Source organism: Chlamydotis macqueenii, chromosome 21 (genome assembly GCF_036417535.1).
Source record: "Chlamydotis macqueenii isolate bChlMac1 chromosome 21, bChlMac1.mat, whole genome shotgun sequence".
NCBI lineage: Eukaryota > Metazoa > Chordata > Aves > Otidiformes > Otididae > Chlamydotis > Chlamydotis macqueenii.
The window spans coordinates 5,810,100-5,831,737 of NC_141576.1; the positions used below are offsets into that span (position 1 = coordinate 5,810,100).

At 45.0% G+C, this 21,638-nt stretch overlaps 2 protein-coding genes across 2 annotated transcripts; both read right to left on the reverse strand.

Moving 5' to 3' along the window:
* Window positions 1-582: 582 nt before the first annotated feature.
* Window positions 583-3,749, reverse strand: LOC147598170 (mannan-binding lectin serine protease 2-like). The gene is given in 8 exon segments (XM_086764768.1): window positions 583-652; window positions 654-722; window positions 724-829; window positions 832-905; window positions 907-1,076; window positions 1,079-1,207; window positions 1,635-1,701; window positions 3,745-3,749. Coding segments are annotated over 8 exon segments (675 nt in total). The 3' UTR covers window positions 583-597.
* Window positions 3,750-4,509: 760 nt separating this feature from the next.
* On the reverse strand, window positions 4,510-15,324 carry MASP2 (MBL associated serine protease 2). The gene is given in 9 exon segments (XM_086764562.1): window positions 4,510-4,744; window positions 5,283-5,358; window positions 5,360-5,420; window positions 5,961-6,023; window positions 6,025-6,160; window positions 12,825-12,956; window positions 13,205-13,382; window positions 14,735-14,954; window positions 15,248-15,324. Coding segments are annotated over 9 exon segments (1,059 nt in total). The 3' UTR covers window positions 4,510-4,628.
* Between the last annotated feature and the right edge of the window lie 6,314 nt (window positions 15,325-21,638).

Consider the following 21,638-nt stretch of genomic DNA (forward strand, 5'->3'; position numbering starts at 1 on the left):
TACTTCTGAGAATCTGCTGTCAGCTGAACACGTACTGAAATTATAAATCTGAATGTGAAACAGCTTTTGCAGTTGACAGCAGAACTTCTTTAAGGCGAGGGCTGTACAGCTGTCCCTGCACCGTGCAGTGGGTACCTCAGAGGGACTCGGGTGTAGAGCACCGTACGTGAACGCGTGGAGCTGGCACTGCTGGGATTACTCATTACCAGGGAGCGGGGTAGGGTACCTGGCTGTCCTGCGTGCTTACACTGGACGTGTTCCTCCAAAAGCTGCAGTCCTAGGAGAATCCAGAGCACTATTTAAAAGAAAACAGAACACACTTTATTAAGTACAGAGTAATGCCTGCTTGCAGATGGCAATTTTGTACATCTAAAGTCTTTTAACAGCTGCTGGGACAGAAAACAAATTAATACTGTGTTTGGATACTCAAGGTTTTTTTGGTTTTTCACAGAACTGCTTAGCCTAATAAACATTAAGGATTTAGTGTTGTTTTCTAAGTATTTAAATAGTCTAGCTCTTAATATAATCTGTGTAAAATAGCTGGTAGGAATTACAAGTAAGCATCTGTTAAAAATTATTTTAAGTAATGCTTTCAGCTCAAGGGAGGTAACTGGTGACTCCTGTATAGATCCCATCCTGCCCCGCAAGAGCGGTCCAAACCCCAGGACACAGCACCACCACTAAACCCCGCCTCAGCTCCAGCACACTGTTTTCTCTTCCCAGAAGGGGTTCCCATTACACGGTTCATCTGTACCTTCTTTCTGCCTGATGAGGGCCAACTCCGTATGCAGCAGCAGAACAGAAGAGCTCCTCATCTCAGTACTGCCCAATGATTTGTTCTCCTTTGAAATCCGTCTTTTCCTGGTAAACAAATGGCTGTGATACTGGTGCTAACTGGGACTCTGCTCCAGTCTAACCAACGCAGTATCACTGTCAACGTCGACAAGATCACTTTTATAACCTTCATGAATATGAATTTGTTCTGCCTGGGCTTCTTCATAGCAAAATGAGCATTTGTTCAAAACCCCCAATTTAATCCTCAAAGCTGAGGGGTTTCTTTGATCAACGACAACATCACAACTCCAACAGCAGCAGCTGTTAGAAGCCAAGTGTCGCACAAAGGTGAACCACTCCCTTGCTCTGTGATCAACATCACTTGCCAGGGAAATCCACTCCACAAACTGCAAAACAACGAATGCAGCAGTAACTGTTAAACGGTTTTAAAATGTGGACACTGAATTATTATGCTTGTATGGATTAAATTAAGTTAATGATTCTAAATGTAATTCCTAGATTGTTTTGGAAGGGTAGAATTGCTTGCAAATGACTATTTGATTTAGAGTACCATTTTCATTATTCAGTATTACATAGTTCCTTTGGAAAAGTTCTATAATCAAGAGAGAGAGTTTTGCTGAAGAATTTGGGCGTAGAGAAATAAGTATTTGTTCTGACTGTAAATTAAGGTAATTGGACTACATGGATATTCTAATCTAAAAGAGAAGAGGAGCACTTACGCCTTTACAATGTAAAATGTTTCCTCCAATACTCAGTCTTGAATTTTGAGTCATTTTGCAGAGTAACTAGTTTAGCAGTTCAAGCATTAAGATTTTTTTTTAAAATCCCCAACACCATACTCTGTAGTAAGGGCATTCCGTGGCTTTTTTCACCTCACAAATACTTCTGGAGCGTGGTTCAATTTTCCTGTCACACACAATGACAAGCAATTTAAAAGCAAAACCACTTTAGTTAATTATGAAACTGCACTCTCCCAGAGAGAGCTAGAATAAACCAAAGGTTCAGCTTTTTCTCTCTTCAGGGGGAACTGAGCTGAGTTTCTGGCATTAATCTGCACTGCTAGCAGCAAGAGGGAGCCTCAGGCAAGAGCAAAGTGTTAAAATAGTAAACAATTTAACAGATAAATATAAAGTCAATATAATCACTGCAGGGAGTGCCAGTCACACTGTGTGGTTATCATAGCATTTTTAGTTTTGTTATTGCTCCTCCCTGTTAAACAGCAAGTGTTACTTGCTGTTTCAAAAATCAAGAGTGACATAAAGCTGGTAATCTGGTTTTTAAAACGAACATTCCACAGTGAAGTGGTTCTGCCTCATCGACTTACAGGTACTAACAGAGAGTCGAAGCAAGCCGCGCAGTGACACCTGCTATTTAACTCTTCACATAAACGATGGAAGAGCTTAGCTGCGCAACTTGTTACCGGCCCAGCACCTGCAGTTGGCTGCAGGGCGGTGTTTAGGAACCAGCACTCCAGAACGGAGCTCGGCCCCTGCACTGCAGGCCACGTTCTGGAGTTCCAACTCTGGTGCCCTGAAGTGCGTGACTTCAAAGCCAGATGTGCCCTTCAGTATCGACCAACACTCAATCTGCCCCGCTGGCGCTGTCACAAGGCACGGCCACGGACCAGCCACAGTCAGTACGCACTGAGAGCTCCGCAATGATTTTGCGGTAACTGCTCATTCCAGCTGTTTTGTGCATCCATGCATTACCTGGGTCACAGACAGGAGGGGTTACTTTCCAGTATCCATCATCACTGCATATTCTCTGCACCTCAGAGAGACAGCAAAAATAAGAACAAGCGAACAGAACAGCTGGGCATTGTTTTAAAGCACACAGAAGTGACGCTCTACAGGCACTGTTAGACATCGTCTGTTAGGTCTCCTTTCAGTTTCCTGCAGACTTGTGAGAAGGTGACTGCATCACTTACCCTCCCGGCTCTCTGCAGGATCCCATGCTGTTAAACACCACAAACTCGGGACTGATAAAAACGTGTTAAACTCCCAACTATTACTGAATTAAGTCCACCTGGGGTACCTTTCAGTACACTTAGGTACACATCCTGAAAAGTGCAAATAATACTTCCCAAAGTTCGCAGCTTTTGTATTGTGTTTCTCACAGGTTCTGCTGACCTTTACAGGCATGTCTGGACAAGGCAGGGGTGCTCTGCTCACCGTCAGAACCAGGAACCACTCTTAAGCTGATGTTTAGGACCTGCAACGGTAGATTGTAGGTAGATTCCGTGCTTTCCTCAGAAATTTTGCACCCCCATCCACTAGATTAAGATGTGACTGTGCAAGAATCACACTGCACACCATGTACGCAGGAAATCCAAACATATATTAATGAATACACACTAATTAAGACAAATTGTACCAGTACTCGAAGAGTACAGGTAGTATACTCTTCTCCTATGATGCTGCTGCTTTTGCGAGTTACATAAAACTGCTGGGACACTGTACACTATTTCAAAGGACACTACCACATTTTTTTTTACTTTTTTTAGTTTAAATAACTGTGAGCGCTTTTTAGAGATTTTAAAGAATGGCAGAAATAGAAACATCTTCCAACTTACAAATACAAAATGTACTTTGACAACAAATGAAAGAATAGTTACCAAGCAGAAGAAAATGTTTCTCATACTGCAACTTCTATCATTGTCTTTACTGATGCACTTCGCCGTTGGTTTGTTCCAAGAAGCATCCTTTTGACACTCCACTACAAAAGACTTCGCATTTTAATTCTCCAAGAAGCACAAATAGAAATAAAAGGTCAAATCAATTCCACATCAAGCAGGGTTAATTACAGAAAAACATCAGTTACGCATTTATTTGCTCATTCATAAGAGACAAAAACAATAACTAGATTTTTATTTGCTTAAAATGTCTTTATTAAATGCACTGCTTTGCTGCATTATTACTGAGTGGGAAAAGGTAAACAGATAATTCTTACCCCATCGTCGTACACAGCCGAATACGGGTGCTGACACAGGCCAGCGTGGGTGGCTGTGAATGTGCGGGAAAGTGGCCCTTTTTGGAATCTGGGGGCTACTTTGCATTTGTTGTGTAGCAGTTCCACCAGTTGTTACACCTGCCTCGTCCCCAGCAACGATGGCACACAGTGCTGGTCACAGCACTTCAAGGATAACATGGAACGCAGCCTTCATTTATCTATTTCCATGCACACCCGGCTTTCCCACTGTTTGCCGTTGAACACCAGCCCTCCCAGCAGTTGAGTTATTCTGGGTTTCTACGTAAACAGCAAACGTGTGCAACTATCAAATCCGACAGATTATAAAATAACAACTGCTGAGGTAAGCCTGGGCCTTCCTAAAACACAATCACCTAACTGTGATTTTAAAATTTTGCTGTAAGCACCCACAGACCGAAGCATCTTCCAAAACTGCCTGCTGGGAAGTTATTAAGAACCAAGACTGAAATGCGGCATTCGGCAGGAACGACCAAGTATTCCAGTTTTAACTTCCCTGGAGAGATGCAGTAAGAAATGAAAGAAAACTAAAAATTCTCGCTACACTGATCTTGTGAAATCTTTTGTAAAATCATTCTTTTCTTCCAACGTAATTACAAGCAAATCTCTAAGCAGCAGTGTTCAAAGGGCATCAGTGTGAGCGTACGTACTCACGGCACACACAGAAACATCGTTCTTTGGGGAGGATATCAAAGAAAGGACAATTGCTAACAAATTCCATGTACTGAACACACCTCATTAATTACAGTATAGGAGCAACAGAAATCGTCCACGAGAAAAAGCACCTACGTGTTTAACCCCTGAGAAATGAAGTCCAACGGGGCTGGCAGCGCCGTGGGTCACCCACTTCAAGCAGCACCCACCCGGTGCCGGAAGAGATCACGGCGGGCCCCCAGCATGAACTGCGCTTGCACTGGTGCGATGTGACCATGGGGTGGTGCTTCAGGACTGGGACATGGCAAACCTGCAGGGCTTCAGAAAACAGAATATTCCCCCTAAGAACGAATTTGTTACTTACTGGTAAGGCTCTTAGGGGAAAAGCAGCCTTGCAGCCCTTTCTCTACGCTGTTTCACTCACTTGGACACAGATCCACAACTGAGACTAAAAGGAAAAACTGTGACTGACTGGCTGTGATGCTCTCACATCTCACATCAGAGGTGCGCAGTGGCCTGCACAGAGCCCGGCCACACTGACAGGACCAGCCCAGTAGTCTGTTGCCTAAAATACGTACCTCGTACCTCTTGATGAGTTGTGCAAATTGCTCCCTAAAATAAAATCATATGCCTAGACTCAAGCTGAACTCCAAGTTCAGCTGGAATTCTGGAGTTCTCTTAAAACTTTGCTTCAGAAGTAAACTACCAGTAGCTGCATTGCTTAACGGGTACGCTCCTGAACACTAAGCGCGAAACCGCTGTTTCAAAGCACGGCTATTTGGTTGCTTTTCAGAACGAAGTTCTGGGAACAGTTTTGACTTAAGAACTAAACAGAGGTCCCTACCCACCTGTTGCCGCGTATTTAACCTTTGACCCAGCGCGTGCTCCTGAGATGTCAGTTATGGAGTTATTGACAACAGCAGCCTTGCGTCTCGATACTTGCAGGCAAAGCCTTTCCACAGAATGGGCTTTTTGGATATTTTAATCTGAAAAGAATGAGAGAAGGCAAACAAACTGTCTTTACTCCTTCCCCCATGAGGCCTATGGAAGAATAAACTCGTTTTAATACAATTACCCCCTGAACTTGCATAGTCATTTCTTGCAAAGTTTAAAAGAACAGGCAGGTGGTTAGAGCGATGGCTTGTCACTCCGGTAACTCACAGTGTGCCTCTTCTCCAAGCATCTCAGAAGCAATCACTGGGTCCATTTTACAGATAAGCAAACTGAACGCTTTTGCATTTACCTGACTCCCCTGGCGTCGCTGACCTGTGGTAAGGGCAGAGGTTGTGATGAAATCCATCAATCGAGTCATCACACGAGTGCTTGGTTTTGGTGAATTTCAACCAAGAGGAAAGTGGTGAAAGAAAAAAACAACCAAACAAAACTGAAGGGAGGAGAAGAAGAAATAGGAGAGATACAGGGAGATAAAAGTGTAAATTAACACGGCAAAATACAGGCTGAAGAAGATGCAGTAAAAGAACTGGGCCCGTCTCACAAAAGCTGTGATCAAATGCAATAAACCTCACCTTATCTTAAGGACAGGACAGCGGCACAACAGTCCTGGGTGTGTCTCCTCATTAAAGGTCTCTGAATTCCAGTGTGATCAGGAAGCCATCTTCTATCTGGATACTGTGGCTGCAGGAGCTGAGGGGTGGAAGAGGTGCTGGATAGTCAGGGCTGGTGATTTCTCCAGTTCTGTCAGTAAAAGCCTGACTCTGACAGTGGGCTAGGGGGAAAAAAAAAAAAAAAAAGGCAGAAAATTATGATCATAGTTGTATTAACTCAGTTCAGCTGTATTGGGTAAAGGCAGTGGATCTTTTTCTACGCTAGTCTATCCCCCTGAGAAAGTTTCAGAGCCACATAACTACGTACCTATTAAATGAGGCTAGTCTCACACATTTCACCAGAGGGCATTTGTCACTGTTGAGAAAATTGCCCCCTCTCTCTCTGCCGTGGCAGGAGCAGGGCAGGAGCGTTATCCCGCAGTCCTACCTCAGAAGCGGTGCAGGGAAGGACACCGGGAAAACACCACTTAGTCACAGGGCTGGAGGTCAGAAATAAGCGTGATAGCTAGAAGCTTGTCAGAAACATTCCAAGGTGTTAAATTTGCAGCTTGTCTGTTGCACTGGAGTGTGCAGAGTGGTAGGATAGCTATCAGCCCCTCAATTCCAGAAGCCTCTGAATGCAGCTCTTCCTTTCTAATGCTTTTGTTGCCAGACATTTAGATTGTAATTGTATTCTCTGAGCAAAACCAGCTGTGCCTCTTGCCAGCACAAGTGGAGCCACAAATGCTCCCTGCTGAAGAGAAGCAAGAAGGAACAGCCACAAGTGCCCCGAGGATCTCTGCTTGTTGACAGCATCTGATCGCTGTGAAGTGGTGCTTTGATCAGCGGGGACAAAGGCTTTATGATGTGCTGCAAAAGCGGTATGAGCAATCCTTTAATTGATGAGGAATGCTGGACTGGCTGATAACACCGGCATATTTTTGCACCACTGTGATAGTGAATTAATTGTAAGGGGAAATCATTTGACTTTGAATTGTATCCTCAAACACACACCATGCTAACCTCCACCAACAGAAATGCCATTATCCGCTCATTAATTACAGATTATCACCTAAAATAGACCATGCAGTTTATGGTTGCCATTTTAACGGAAGGGGACCAAGTTGTGAATGAGAAAATGAACGTTACTGTTCCTTAACTAACCACAGATTTAATTAGCCGAGATTCTAGGCTCTTTTTACTTCAGAGAATGAAACCTGCTTCCACCCGACACCTGTGCCACAGCCCTACCTGCTGCTACAGGAAGTATTGGGTACAAGCGATGACCTGGAAAGGAAAGCAGGAACAGGTAAAAGGACAATCTTCTTGTTTTACGTTTGTGTGGCTCTCCGCACAACTACAACAGCACAGCACAAGTAATGGTGCACTTGGGTACTAAGTGTTTCTTTTAGCACAAGCTGTAAATCCAGAATGATCTTTCTCTGTCTTCCCAGAAGTTACGAGCAGCTGCTTTTATTTGACATCAACCTATCCATCACCACAGTGACTGAGCATCGGCTACTCTGAATTCATTGTCCTAGGTTTTCAAACACAGTTGACAAATACACAGAGTTAAACAGTTAATAAATAACTAGAAAGGTCTATTCCATTAAAACTGAGCACTCTCCTGATTTTTAAATCCTGTTTGAAATGCCTCTCTTGGTGCAAAGAAGCAGAGAAAGCTTGACTAATTCACCTGGAGGTTCTGGCTGCCTCTGAGTCTAGCCTAACAGCACACTGCTTTGTACCAGCAGAAATCAGTCGAGCTACAATGGGAATTAAATCTTTTCCTTTCATGCTATACTTGTGGAGGATTATCAGCAAGTGGGTTTTTTCCTTAATTGTTATTACCTCATTCTTCCCAACTAAATGCACATTTCTGTAATTCCACTGATTATACCTCAAACTACAGAAGCATTTGATGGCTCTGTAAGAATAAAGCATGTTTTCCAGCACTGAGCTGCTGCAGGGGCTGCTGCCTCTCCCTAGGCTTTAAGGTCCCACTGTAATGCTTCCTTCCACCCGCTGCAAGCCCAGGTTAAGCAACACCCCAAAACCCACTTGAGATGCAGCTTTAGCAGTATACTGCTCACAGTCATGTAAGCGCAAAAAAAAATCTGCTTCTCTTAAAAAACAAAATTTCCTCATGCTGCTAATATCTGTCCCAGCTCTACAGCTCCTACAGGAGCAGTCTGGAGGCAATTATAGGAAGAGATGGGAATGAAAATATGAAATCGTGAGAAAAGACTCAGCGTGAAGTCTTACCCTAAGCATAGAAGCCACAACATAATGAGTCCTATCTTTACGCCCCTAGCTCCCTCCTGAAATCATTAGGAAGCTAGAATCTCAAATCTTCTGCTAGTTCCACATTAGCATCCGTTCCTATTACTTACAAAATCATTTTTCCCCTGGGCATGGCACCTACTGTATAAAGAAGAGATACTCAGGCTGGTAAGGTGAAATTCTTTCTTACAAGAACCTCAGAGCTGGAAGGCAGCAACACCTTGGTTTCTATTTACCGTAATGATCATATCATCTTCTTTCCTTAACGAATGTTTCAAGGAATGGTATTAGACTAAAGCTCTGCACAAAAACATGCGAGAGAGAAATGGAGAAAACACCATTGTGTGGTAACACACACACACACACATATACGCACGTAGAGACAAAAAAACACTGCATGTAACCAAACATGATCGTTTCTGAAGGCTGTTTACTTTCTCAAAGGGACACACAATTAAATTAAAGACCAAAAACCACATCTTGATATAAAAACAGGATTAAGAAAGAGCACATAATTAATCTGTGCAACATGCTGTTGTATGAAATTCAAGGCAAACTTTTATAGGCTAGTGCCATAAATTCAGCTTCATCCAAGTAGCGTACATGTAACACAGGACCTATTGCACAGGGTGGAGCTTCTGTATGGGAATGTACTTTAAAAATCACTTATTGACCTGTATCTTCCACTGAAGACAAGATGCTGGCCAATGTCAAAGGCAGGAGATTGGGCTCGAGGGATCCTTAGCCCGGAACCATTCTAGCAATGCATATTCCAGAGCTGCTCTGAGCTGCCCAGGTGCTGGTTGAGAGGCTCTTCAGGGCAGTGATTGCTCTGTGTTCATGTAGCAAAAAATAGCACCACGCCTCTGCGCAGAGCTGAGATGCCCACACGCTGTTACAGTACAAATAAGAAAAGTGCCCCATTAATACCCCGCTAATATGGAAAACTGGCCTTCACCTTGTTTTGAAGGACAAAAGAAGGAGAAAGAGACTAATAGTTTTTCATGCTTCATTACATCTGTCTCCTTTAAACTCAGCTTCCTGGTTTTGATGTGAGATTTTCATAATACAATTTGGAAAAACGTGAGCCACCACCAACAAACTCTCTTGACTTGTGCTCACACAAGTAGCCAAAACTAGCTGACCCATCAGAAGATACTCTGCTAGTCCAAGGGAATTTGCAGCTGGAAGATGAAAAGGCTTAGACTCAACCTTACTTTTCTCCTAATCTCTCCTGCATGTGGCTGCTGTGAGTTCCCTTTGTCTGGGCAGTATTTTTTTCCATAAGTCTGCAAGCAAGAAAGTCACGAACTAGCCAGCACAAAAAGGATCAAATAATTTTTTAACATCTTCCAGCAGAAATGTTGTCCTTTGAGTTCTCAGTCCAAGCTTTAGAGCTGTCCAGAGAGTGCTCAATTATGCTTAGGCTGTATTTTTATTAGAATCACAGTGAGCTGTCTGCCAGAGGCTTGAACTCTGAAAAATGACCCCCTCAAAACTTTCAAGTCCATTGTCACTGGCTCATTAGGTCTCCAGTGAAAGGTGGGTCATAAATTCTATCACCGAGCCATGACAAAATTTCAAGCTGCTTTGATCACAATTTACTGTGACCATGAAACAGCTTCTGAACAAGATTAAATACCGCAGAAGAAAGCCTTGGTAAGTGCTTGCACAGCCACTCTGTCCCCAAATCAGTTCTCTGCAGCACGTACCTTCTACACTTACTAAGTATTTTCCCAGTAAGTCAAGGCAGGGATGTTACCTCTCATTTTGTGGATGGATGTCCAAGGCTGGTATCAAGTGACTTGCCCAAGATAACAGAGAAACGCAGTGACCTGCAATGAGTCAAGTGTCCCATCTAAAAGATTCTCTGTCCCTCCCACGCTCATTTGGGAAAGGGTTCCTCCCTGATTTACTCCAGGCACTAAAGAGTAGAGATGGAGTTGGAGAAACTGAGCCTCATAAATTACAATTAAAAGCAACTCCTGCTAAATTGCAGAAATGAGGAAATGTTGATTGACTAATGCTCTTAATCCCTCGAGCTTTTTAAACAAAGCCTTGTTTATCTTCAGCAGTTCACCTCCAGCTGCTCAGCTCCGAACTGTTAACCTCTAGTGAGGTTCTCTCCGCAGAGCTGGGGAGCCACAGGCACTGACGAGCACACAGCACAGCATTCCTCCAACACGTTTCAAGAAGATGGTTCCTGCCCAAAGAGAGTACAGGCTAAAAGGACAATAAATGGATATTAACGTGGAGCAAGAGAGGCACTGTGAGGGACTGAGACAGTATCAATCAACGTCACAAGCAAGTGTGCTGAAGAACAGCATTCCTTGTGCTGCATCTTTTGCGGGGAGGGCACTGTTGCCTTCCCTTGTACAAATGCAAGACATCTAAGCTGGCCTGGTGACTTCCATATGACTTTACCAAACTCCTGGAACTCGGAAGCTTTGCTCACCAGAACACACTTCAGCCATAGGCAAGGTTCCTAATGGGAGATATGGCCAGAGTCGCAAAATTCAGATTAAAAAAAATATTCAAACATTTTCAAAGAGGAATGGGCTCTGAATATAAATAGTTGTAATCTACAAGTCTGGGTGCAGACCTACAAGTCTGGGTGCAGACAAGAACGTATTTAAAAGGAACATTAGGAAATAAATGTGTGGTTCTGATCTTGTTGCAATTTAACAACTATGGAAGATCAAGGAACAAGAGCTGGACAAGAAATCCAAGAGTCTTCAGGTAGCTGTGGTGCTCAGGAGTCTTTCACTATCAGCTCCTGCTTTATCTACCTTCTTTTTTCCCTAGTGACACATGGGAAATGTAAGAAAATTAATGCCCCAGAGGCTGCCATAAGCTTTCAACAAGGAACAGCCTCTTTATTGTCTTCAGGAGGCGAGTCTGAAAGGCAAGGAACCAAGACATGCAAGTCACCGAGAAGAGAAGCCTGCAGCTCTTGGGTGGACTGCAACAGGCAGGTCAGGAGGGAGGGCAAACCGGCTCTTCCCAGCACATCTGTCTCCATCTCTGCCTAAGCAAGGAGGAGCTTAATTATCTCATGCTGGAAAATAAAGGAGAAAAAAAAGAGCCTGTCAGTATCAGCCTGCTCAGAGAGGAGCCCAAAGCCCTCATCTTATGAAGGCAATCTGCAGAGACCTTTGCTTTGCAGCCCAGTGGCTGGAACGGCTTCAGCACTTGCGTATAAAGGCCTCTGAAACGTGACCAGGTTCCAGCACATCAGCTGCATCACAGTAATTCCCAATGCACATGTCTCCACCCGTTAGGGTAGCCCAGTCCTTCAACGTCACTGATAAGCTCCCTCTGCTAGCGCTGTGTTCAAGGAGGGGGACATCAGTGTGCACACATGAATGGTCAGTGCAAAGCTGCTAGTTCACAGCTATTCATTTTGCACCTTCACATTAAGATCAGATACATGCTTTATAGCGTAAGTAAATCCATATTCTTGTGCTAAAAGCCATCACTTTAGGAAAGGGAGGTTGAACAAACAGGTCTGTTCCGATACACTGGAGATATGAGGAGTCTGCATCTTGAATCACACCCAGGCAGCCACGGTTGGAGAGAGTTTGTAATGGGCTGGAGTTGGGAAGCTAAATGCCAAGGCAGCCTTAAGCACTGGAAATTAGATCCAATACTGCATTTCAGCACTGTGGGGCTCAGAGAACCTATCTTCCCACCTATGACAACAGTGAGCAGTACCTGTGCTGGTTCTTTCCAGACAGGATTCAGCTCCAGGTAGGCAAAGCCGCACCCACAAAGGATGAATCTGACACCGTGTGTAGGCACACATTTCACTGCAAAGTGAATCCTCAGGTGCGGATCACTGTGCTGATTCAGACAGACGTGAGCCTTCCCTAGCTGTGAACTGAGAAGCAGAGCCAGGCAGAAGCCAGTCAGGTAAACTTTGCGCCGTGTGCCCTTCTGAACAAGAGATCCATGCCCGGCCTTGTTTCCTGTTTAATGAGTGGACCATTGTATCTGGTGTCAGTAATACGTGGACTGTGCTGCTTCTTGGCCTGTGTGCTTCCAGGGAGAGGAAGTAAACTATTTCTCCATAAGAATTCCCAACTTGATTGTTAGTTTTTCTAACACGTCTGCTAACTTGGGCCCAGAATACTCAGCATCTCAGTACCTAGGGAGTAAGAGATACTGTTTTGCAAGGCTGGTTGCACTGGCAGCCCTGAAGACTGGAAGTGCCTGTGGTGGGAAGTATAAGGCAAGTTTCTTGCTTCTCCATTCAATCTGAAGCTGAACACAGGTGGATGCTGCCTAAGGAATAACCAAAACCAACTGCCAGTGCACCACTTTACTGCAACACAATATGGCTGTCCGGAACGGCAGCAATTAGCCCATAGCGACTCTGCAAACCAGGGCCTCTGCTCACAGCCCTGATTAACCCCCTGTACCTTCTTCCAACTGCACCAGGTACATAGGAAATACCAGACACAAAACAAAAAGCCACAGCTTTCATCTCACTGCTAGTGTCAGGTCTGGATATAAGTGGATGTTGTAGGCAGGGAAGTATCTCCTGATGCAGCAAGAGCTCACCTGTGCACGTCCTCTTGTTTTCATGCAGTGTGTAGCCAACCCGACAGCTGCAGTAGTAGCCCCCAACATAGTTGTGACAGTGATGATTGCAGAGGGGTTCACCATCAAACAGCTGTTTGCACTCGTCGATATCTAATGGGTGAAGCACAGAATTAGGCAACCAACACCATTTAACAACACTTTGTCTTGGTCTAAGCCACTCTGTTTTGTGAGGTTGGCTTGCTTGCCTCTGGTTGCTGTGCCCTTTCGCATCTGCCTCCTTAAAATGAGACCGCCTTCTCCCGCCTCACACCAGCAGCCACGGTCTTTGAGAGCACAGGGAAGCACCACCCCCACCACAGCTGTGCCTCTTCCATCTAAAAAAGGAGCTGGTCTCTTACCTTCAGCAGCATAAAAGGCCTCAAAGCCAGTGAATGGTTTCTCATTGGAGTAGTCAGATCGAAACACCACCATGAGGTTGTTGTCAGCGGAGACGTATGTCTTGTTGCCTGGAGCCTCCTCAGTGTCTGTACTATCCTTTCCGCACAGCGTAGCCAAAGTCCTCTCACCAGAGCTCAGCTGTGAAACAGGCAAACAAATTTACCAGACAAGCACAGAGCTTTGCTTGTCCCAATCTGCTGCCATGGCTTAGAAACCACGTATTTAGCAGTGTGAGAAAGGAGGCTTGGATACTCTCAAACAGTGCTTCTGGAGGCCAGTCCAGATCCAGGAACAGACAAGAGAAATTTGCCCTTACATCCCTATGATGTAAGCCCATAATTTTGCCTCCCTTTTTCCTTCCAGAGGCCCACATAAAGCTGTGATGCCAGCCTGGGCTATTAGCACCACGCCCTCGTTAACTTGGCACTTCCAGTGACAATCAAATCTTGGTAAAGCCAGAGAAAAGTGGGGTAAAAAGGTTCCACACACTGACGAAATCAAAGGTATAGTAAAAGATCTCTAAACTAGTGACTCACTTGCTCTGTGATTCACTTATTACAATTCCAGCTCTTATCTTGCCTTTTTAATACAACAGAAATGCTCTGCTACATGGGTTCATGTTGTACAAGGTGGTGACAGAACTGTCCTACAGACCTACCAGAAATGAGTATTCTGTCCTGCCCAAAGGAAATGGCATGAAGAACAACACACATTTGGGAAATGGGAACAACTTGCCATATAAAACCATGCAAATGAGATCTTCCTAAACGGGAGCAAGGCTGCCGGATTTGGTTCCATTAGATTCAACAGTACCGCTGGTGCACTGGTTTTGCGTACTCCTTGTGCGTACAGCTCTCTCTTTAATTTGTATCAGGCCCACGCACACAACAACGCGAGTGCAGAGGTAGCATGGCCTCAAATCGGTGACAGGGCCGCCTAGACTAGAGCATAGGCCAGCAGATGGGGTACAAACCTTTCAGGGGCATTGCTGATCACCCAAACACTTCCCAAAGACAGTACCTTTGTTTCTTTTCCTGAGGTTGTTTCTCACGTTAGCTAGCAAACAAACCATAGCAAGTGTTGCAAGTGCACGTTTAGACAGGCTGCAGTATCTTGTTGAGACTATCGCTTACACTTCTACCGTCTCCCACTATACTCTGTGTAAAGCACTACTTGTTAATTTAAAACACACAATGTAACTTCAGCAAAATTAAGCTCAAACGTTGTTTTGGGCAAAATTTCAAACCTTTTTCTTCACAAGAAGGGAACAAAGAATAACACAACTTTCAGATGTTCCAACATGACAACCAGTTCTACTTCCTGGTCCCGTGGGCCTCAGTAAACACATCGTTTAGAAATCAGCTGAGCCTGAGCTTTACTAACAGACCAGAATCAAGCACTTATAACAGTTATCCTGCATGTGTCCAGGATCACATATACACAGTTTTTAACAACTTAGCTTGCTACACATCACCGTGCCCTACACATACCTTCACATAATCATATTCACACAGGTAGGACAGCTCCAGGTTGAAATGGGTGAAGTAGATGCGGACAGAATATCCCTTGGGGACAGTGATATTCCAGGTTCTTTCCTTATGATTTGGGTAGACATTTGGGAAGTTGGGGGATGTGATTCTCCCATACATCTTCTGCAGCACAATGCTGCTGCTCACTCCACTGTAAAGCATAGCTAGCAAGACAACCAACCTGTGTCAAAGGAACAGAGATTAACGGAGAAACGGTGAGCATCAACTCAGAGCACACCCAAAAAGCCACACATCCAAGTTGCCAGTCTCAATACCAAGTCAGACATCTCAGCGCTAGCTGAAATCTTCATGCCCAACACCCATCTCACTTGACAATGGAAGAAATCAGGAGGTATCAGCAGAGTCATACAGCAGTAACAGCTAACCAAGGTGAGAATCACACTCCTGCCTTCTAAGGCCTGCACAAAGCCAAGTGGCCAGAGGAGCTGGGGAGGTCCCTGCGACTGCACTCACCTCATCGTTTTGCTCTCCTGTCTGAGCCTGCCCCGCTCTGAGCCCTGCGGAAGGAATCTCTTCTGAGGTATTTGCATTTGGGGGCGTATGTATTTATTGTGTGTGCTCTGCTGTGTTTGTCTGGATGTTGAACCCTGATGTTTATCTCCCTTCCACCCCCTTCAGCCTGCTGAGTTCTGGGAACAACAATCACTAAAAACCAGGCTTGTGCTCAGCACATGAGGTCTCAGTCAATGGCAGGGAGAGACAGAGAGAGAGGGAGCGGATGGATTAGGAATGCTGCAGGCTCTGGGACGGAGCCACAGTATCGCAGCTCTGTGGGAAGGTAGGCAGTGGGAGGAGGCACAGAGTGGCTCCAGACATTGTCTGTGTGGGGCAGTGAGGGGAGCTGGGCAATGCTCTTTCCCTCTAACCAACTGATCTGCACTTACTGTTAGCGCAAATACCATGCTACTGGAAGTACAGTTTCTTCTGCTGTCAGAGCAGGAAGGTGTTCAAAACAAAATAATGGAGCACATCACAGGATTCCAGAACAGCGAGTGAGCCTGGTTAGATGGTTCTGTGTAACAGCACAGGAATACTCGGGTGACACAACACTACAGTGTACACAGGCACAAGGTTAAGAGATGCCAAAGTCTTTAGTTCTCAGCTGCACATTTCTTGCATTCACTAAAACCTGCTCCATGCCTTATTTATACGCATGGATTGTTTTTTATCCCATCGGCCCCAGAACCCCAATAAGGTAAAAAGGCATACTTAATAAATTATGTCTTTTGAACCAGGCTTGCTACAGAAACAAGAAAAAATTCCTTTTTGCTCACATCTGCCTGTATAACCTAGCTGAGTAACTTTAAAAGCCCAATGGTCAATTTTGACCAAATTTGGCAGAAAAGAAGCAGTTCCAAGGACATCAGTGCGATAGAAATAGGCGGATGGATAAACAAATGAATTCCTATTACTGGGGATTCTCTGAGGAAAAAACTGAAAAACGAAGTCAAATTTCTTTTCAACATTTGTGAACCCACACAGGGATTTCATACCACTAAAAGACTCGAGGGAATTCAACTGGGAGAGCGAATGCTATAGGACATAAAGCTTTATTAATGTCATTGCTTGCAGACTGCTTCTTTCCAAGTCTGCATTTAGGTTTCCATCAAAACGCTTATTCCGGCGCATACGGAGACAGTCCTAAATTTATAGAGGGTGAAAAGCCAGATACATTAATGTAGAACCTAGATCCCACCTCTTCCCTAACAAAAACAGACAGAGAGGAGGAAAACTGATCTGCAGCAGGGAACAGACTACCGTACTGCACATGCAGGAAATGTATAATGAGATATCATGTAATTAAATGGACACCTTCTCATACTCATTTTTGAACAGCCAAAAAATCATTACCCCAGGCAGCGAAGTTCGTGTTGGCAGGAAAGCAGGAGTTACTGCATGAACAAAACTAAAGCCAACAAACCATTTAGCAGACTGCAACAGAAAACATCATTTAATAAAAGTGAAGGAGAGAAACCAGTAGCAGTAATAATTAATTGCATAGCAGCAGTACCTACAAGCATGGTAATGCCCAGGAACCCAGAGGGCACTATCTTTTCCCAAGGCCCACTACCTGCTAAAATGATCCTATCAACACATGCAAAACGTGGACTTCATACTGGCTGGAAACGAGGGAAGAGGAATAAAATTCCGCAGAAAATCAATCCGTGCCTAGCTGAGCTAGTGTCTGATTCCCATAGACATAAATACTTCCAGAAGCATCCCAAATCAGGCTCAGTTCAGTAGCAGAGGCGTGCAGAATCAATTCTAATCTTAGGTCTGAAAAGTTTCTCCCAGACCCAGAATTTGATGAGGTCCCTGAAGCTGCTGGTTGCTGCCTGGCACTGAAATCAGAAAGCTGACTTAATAAATTGTAATCCTGGAGACTGAGAAACTGAATGCTTGGTGCGCATATTGGCTTTCCTCTGGCATGGCCTGGAGAGAGGCAAAACTGTGGTGGTTTTAGTCCTTGGCACCTGATGTGAACAACGCCAAAAACATTGTCCCTGTTACTTTGCCCAGAAACCTTCCACCTCGAAAAGGCTGCTGGGCATCAGCTAGCCAGGTGCAGCCGCATCTCGAGAGCAGTGTGACAGCTAACCTCAGGCCCCACAGATGCTCCTGTTGCCCACAATTTCCCTTCTATCTGCGCAGGACTAAGCCAGCCTGAAGGCTGAGTGGACTTCATCCACGTCAGTGCAGTTTCCAGCTGTCTGTAACTTGCTGAGTTACTGATCCACTTCAGGAAGCCTGGGTGTTATCTGAAATGACAGATGTCTCTTGAGAAGTCTACCCAGCTGTCTTCTTGTGCTCTTGTCTCCTTCCATGCTCGAGGGCTGAGGTAGCACAAAGACAAGCCATCATTTTCAAGAGAACCACCAACATGTGTGAACACCAAGATTCAGAGAAAGGACTTCCCCTCGGAAAAAAACCCGAACTTTCTGTGGAATGGAATCATAGAATCATAGAATCACATGGTTGGACGGGACCTATAAGATCATCTAGTCCAACCGTCTTCCCACTACCATTGCTGCCACAGCTACTAAACCATATCTTGTAGCTCCTCATCAAGATGCCTCTTGAACACTGCCAGGGACGGCGACTCCACCACCTCCCTGGGCAGGCCGTTCCAGTGCCTGACCACCAGTGCCTGGCACTGTATTCTGAGGAATACAGAATGACACTGAGATACTGGAGAGACCTCCTGTGAGCCCATACTGTCCCTCAGACCCTGTATAGAGTCTCTTAAAATACGCTTTTACTGCTTGACACTGAAATCTGTCACGGAAAGATTTCAAATCCCTCCTGTGGCAACAGTACATGCAGACAGCTAAGCCAGACACATGAATAAATCAGCCAGAGCAGAGCTGCTCAGCCAACACAGTGCCCCTCAGGCTGGTACCACTAAGATCCAGAGACCTGATCTCCACTTTCCCTGCAAAATCAGGCAGCAGCAGGAACCACCTGAAAATTCAAGAAGCCTGGAAATCAGCTGTGCAGCTAGAGCCTTCATCAAAGCTGTGTGAGATACAGGCTAAGTTCCAGGTTAGCTCTTCAGTTCAGATTTCTCTGTGACCTGAAGTTTTGAAACAAAAAAATGTTACCTGAGGTAAATTCTGTCAAAGCTATGCTCCTACAGAAAGACCTTCACCTGTGATGAACTCTGAGATTCTGTAAAAATGAAGTCAATATAGTCCCACATCCACTTAATCAAAAAAGTCCCAGACAGGCCCATTCTGAAACGGACCATGCAAAATCACACACTGCCTCAGAAAATCATCTTGTGCTGGGCGAGAAAACCATCTCTGGGTCTTTGAAAGGCAGCTCCTGCATTCTGACAGCAATTCCATGACAAGCACTGCAATGACTGATCACAGTCAGAACCAGATGCTTCAGGTGCAATAAACAGGACAGCGAGCATCTGAATGTGCCTCCAGATCCGAAACACAAGTACAGTGCCAAAGTAAGAGGCTGGTTAATGAATGGAGGAAAAGCACGCACAGGCCTTCCTGGCTTCCAAGACAAGACAGCGCAGTCATCTAATGTCGCAGTGGCTACCCTCGCGTCACAAACCAGAAGAGCAACCGAGCGTAATAGCTGCTTGCTGTGATCTCCGAAGACATCGCTTCCCACTGCCCCTTATTTCTCAAATGCCAGCTGCCTCTGCAGAGCCCTAAGAGATTGTTTGGATGCTTGCTGGTCCGTAGATAAATCCAATCCTCCTGCACGGAGGGGTTCAGAGGACTGGGGGCAGGAGGTAGCAAAGGAAAAGGTGTTCCGTTTCCTCATTACAAATCAAATAGCGTGACTGACATCAAAAGACAAGCACACAGACGGAGCAAGCAGAGCGTGGAGCGGGGCACGAGGAAGAGCCTGGCTGTTGTGAAACAGGAGAAAAATAATTTTGCCAGGGCAAAAACAGCAGAAAAAGCTCATGCAATGGGGCAAGATATTTTCTCTCTTTAGTTAGGGCATGCTTTCCTCCTTCCCATGCTCTCTGATGCTACCTGATTGTTTTATATTCTGTTTGCAAAGATGGACTCCAGCTGCTACAGACTACTAAGGCAAAAAAAAAAAAAAAAAAAATCACTGGACTTGTCCTCTCTACTCTGCACTGACTGACTTCCAAAGGACAGTCACTGCAACCCTACAGGGTCTTTCTCATCTGAAAGTACTCAGATCTGAGCTCAAATTGTCTAGGAACACTAACAAAAAGCTCAGGGGTAAAGATACTGGTTGACAGCTTTGCTCCTCTGGCATGAACAGAGATCTCAATAAGAAGGGTAATTGTCAACTGCGTGGGGCTGGTCTCAGGCTGTGAAACAAAACCTCTCCAGGAGCACCACAAAGCTCTGAGAGCAAAGCACATATCTCTGAACATGTGTCTCCGTGTGTAGCACGCACATGCACGTGCACGTTAGAGGCCATGCACACACAACCTATATATTATGTATGTGTACACAATCAAAATGATAACGTGCAAATACCTGTATAATTTCTGTTCAACTACACAGCTGCAGAATCCAACAGCACGTAATTTCCAGGGGTGCCAGCGCATTTCAATCACTGCATGGATGTATGTATGTATAGCGTGTATGTAATTACACGCTATACAAATTCCAGGGCAAGCCCTGCACCGCACACGGGAGAGAATACGACAGCACAGAAGTAAGACATGCTGGTCACATTACTCTGCCTTCTCCTGGAAAAACGTCTCACTCTGCCATGCAGAAGACAGCATAAGAACTGCGTAGGTCAGATCTCTGTTCCCTTCGCCTGTCTCCCCAGACCCATTAGCCTGGCTCTCCAAAACTGAACTAGCTCACCAAGCTACTGTCTCGCTCCCGCCCACAACCTCAGTAGGCTGCAGCATGTCTGCTGGGCTGGCTCCAAGTCTGTGACTTCACTAGAGCAGCTGTTTGTGCTGGGAAGAGAATTTGGTTACAATTCAGATACAGCCAGATCCAAAGCTACAAAATACAGCGCTGTCTTCTCTCCAAAGATGCTATGCATGTTACAGGCAGAGCCAACACACTTTTGTTGGGTAAGCCTGCCTCCAAAGAGCCAAGAGGAACAAAGGGGACGGGTGAATAACACACGTCTAACATGTAGCTCTTGTCCAACATGTAGTCTCAAAGCAGGGAAGGCAGACTAGGGGTGACACAAAAGAAAAGCAAGAAAAATACGACAAATACCTGTACTAGAGGACACAAAGACCAACCAAGGATGAGCCCATCAGGAACTCCTTATTGTGAACACAGTGAGGCTAATCAAAAGCCTCCCCTGAACCTATCACAGCCTCATCCAGCAAGCAGCTTGGCCCTGCAAAGTAATTAGGAGACTTTTCAGCTCCCAGAACAGCACCCAGGAATGACAATCTCATTTGGAGAGGGTACTTTGGGTTTACACACCTGCCATGATGACTGTAAGGCCTGGAAAGTTCACTTGCCAGCTTAGAAAAGGCAATTAGCATGTGCCATTCCCTCCAGCGCACAGCCTCCACCAACGGGATCCACCTGAGCCGCAGCCTCTCTCCAAAATCATTCTTTGTCAAGGGAAAACCGAAAAGCAACCTTGTCAGAAGAACCATCACCATCTCCTGCCGGGGTTTCCATATGATCCTGCACTGTTATATCCTTTCTTAAACAAAGCTTAAACCCTTTCCTATTTGCAGAACCAAACTCTGCAGCACACAGCGACCACCACTAAGTCTGGGATGAAGCCTTCGCTTTTCAAAGAAGGGGAACCCAGAATTCATCTTCCACATCAAAACCACAGCAGATAAGTTGCTCTCAGCAACAGACCACGACGTCTGTCTTTGGAACTCAGAGCTTGGCTGCTTGTCTCTATTTCCATCTCCCTTTAATTTCTTCCTTCTTCTTTCATGGCCGCTCTTCCTCTACATGCAATAATTAACACCGTGAAGAACTGTATTCACCTCACAAATATATAACCTGCTGAGAATGGAGGAGATAGTAAATTCCTGAGGCTCCCTCCTCCCTCAGGAAGAGGGAGAAGCTGAGAAATATGCTGAAGAATAGGTTTCAGTAGCATTAGGACTGAAAAATTCATTAAACCCACTTGCAACAGGCTCCTTGTCCATATATACATCCAAATGCATTTTCTACAGACCCCTGTCCATCTCTAAAACATTTTTCACCATTTATTTTCCTCTGCAATTGTCCATAACCTCATTTTTTTTTTCCTAACAAAGAGGCTATTATCTCACTAATCTAGATAAACAGTAAAGCCAGCCCAAAGCACGCCCAAAATAAGAGCTACTGCTCAGACATTAAAGAGCTAGTATGATACATTGAAATGGACAAATCTCCCCCTGGCTAAATCC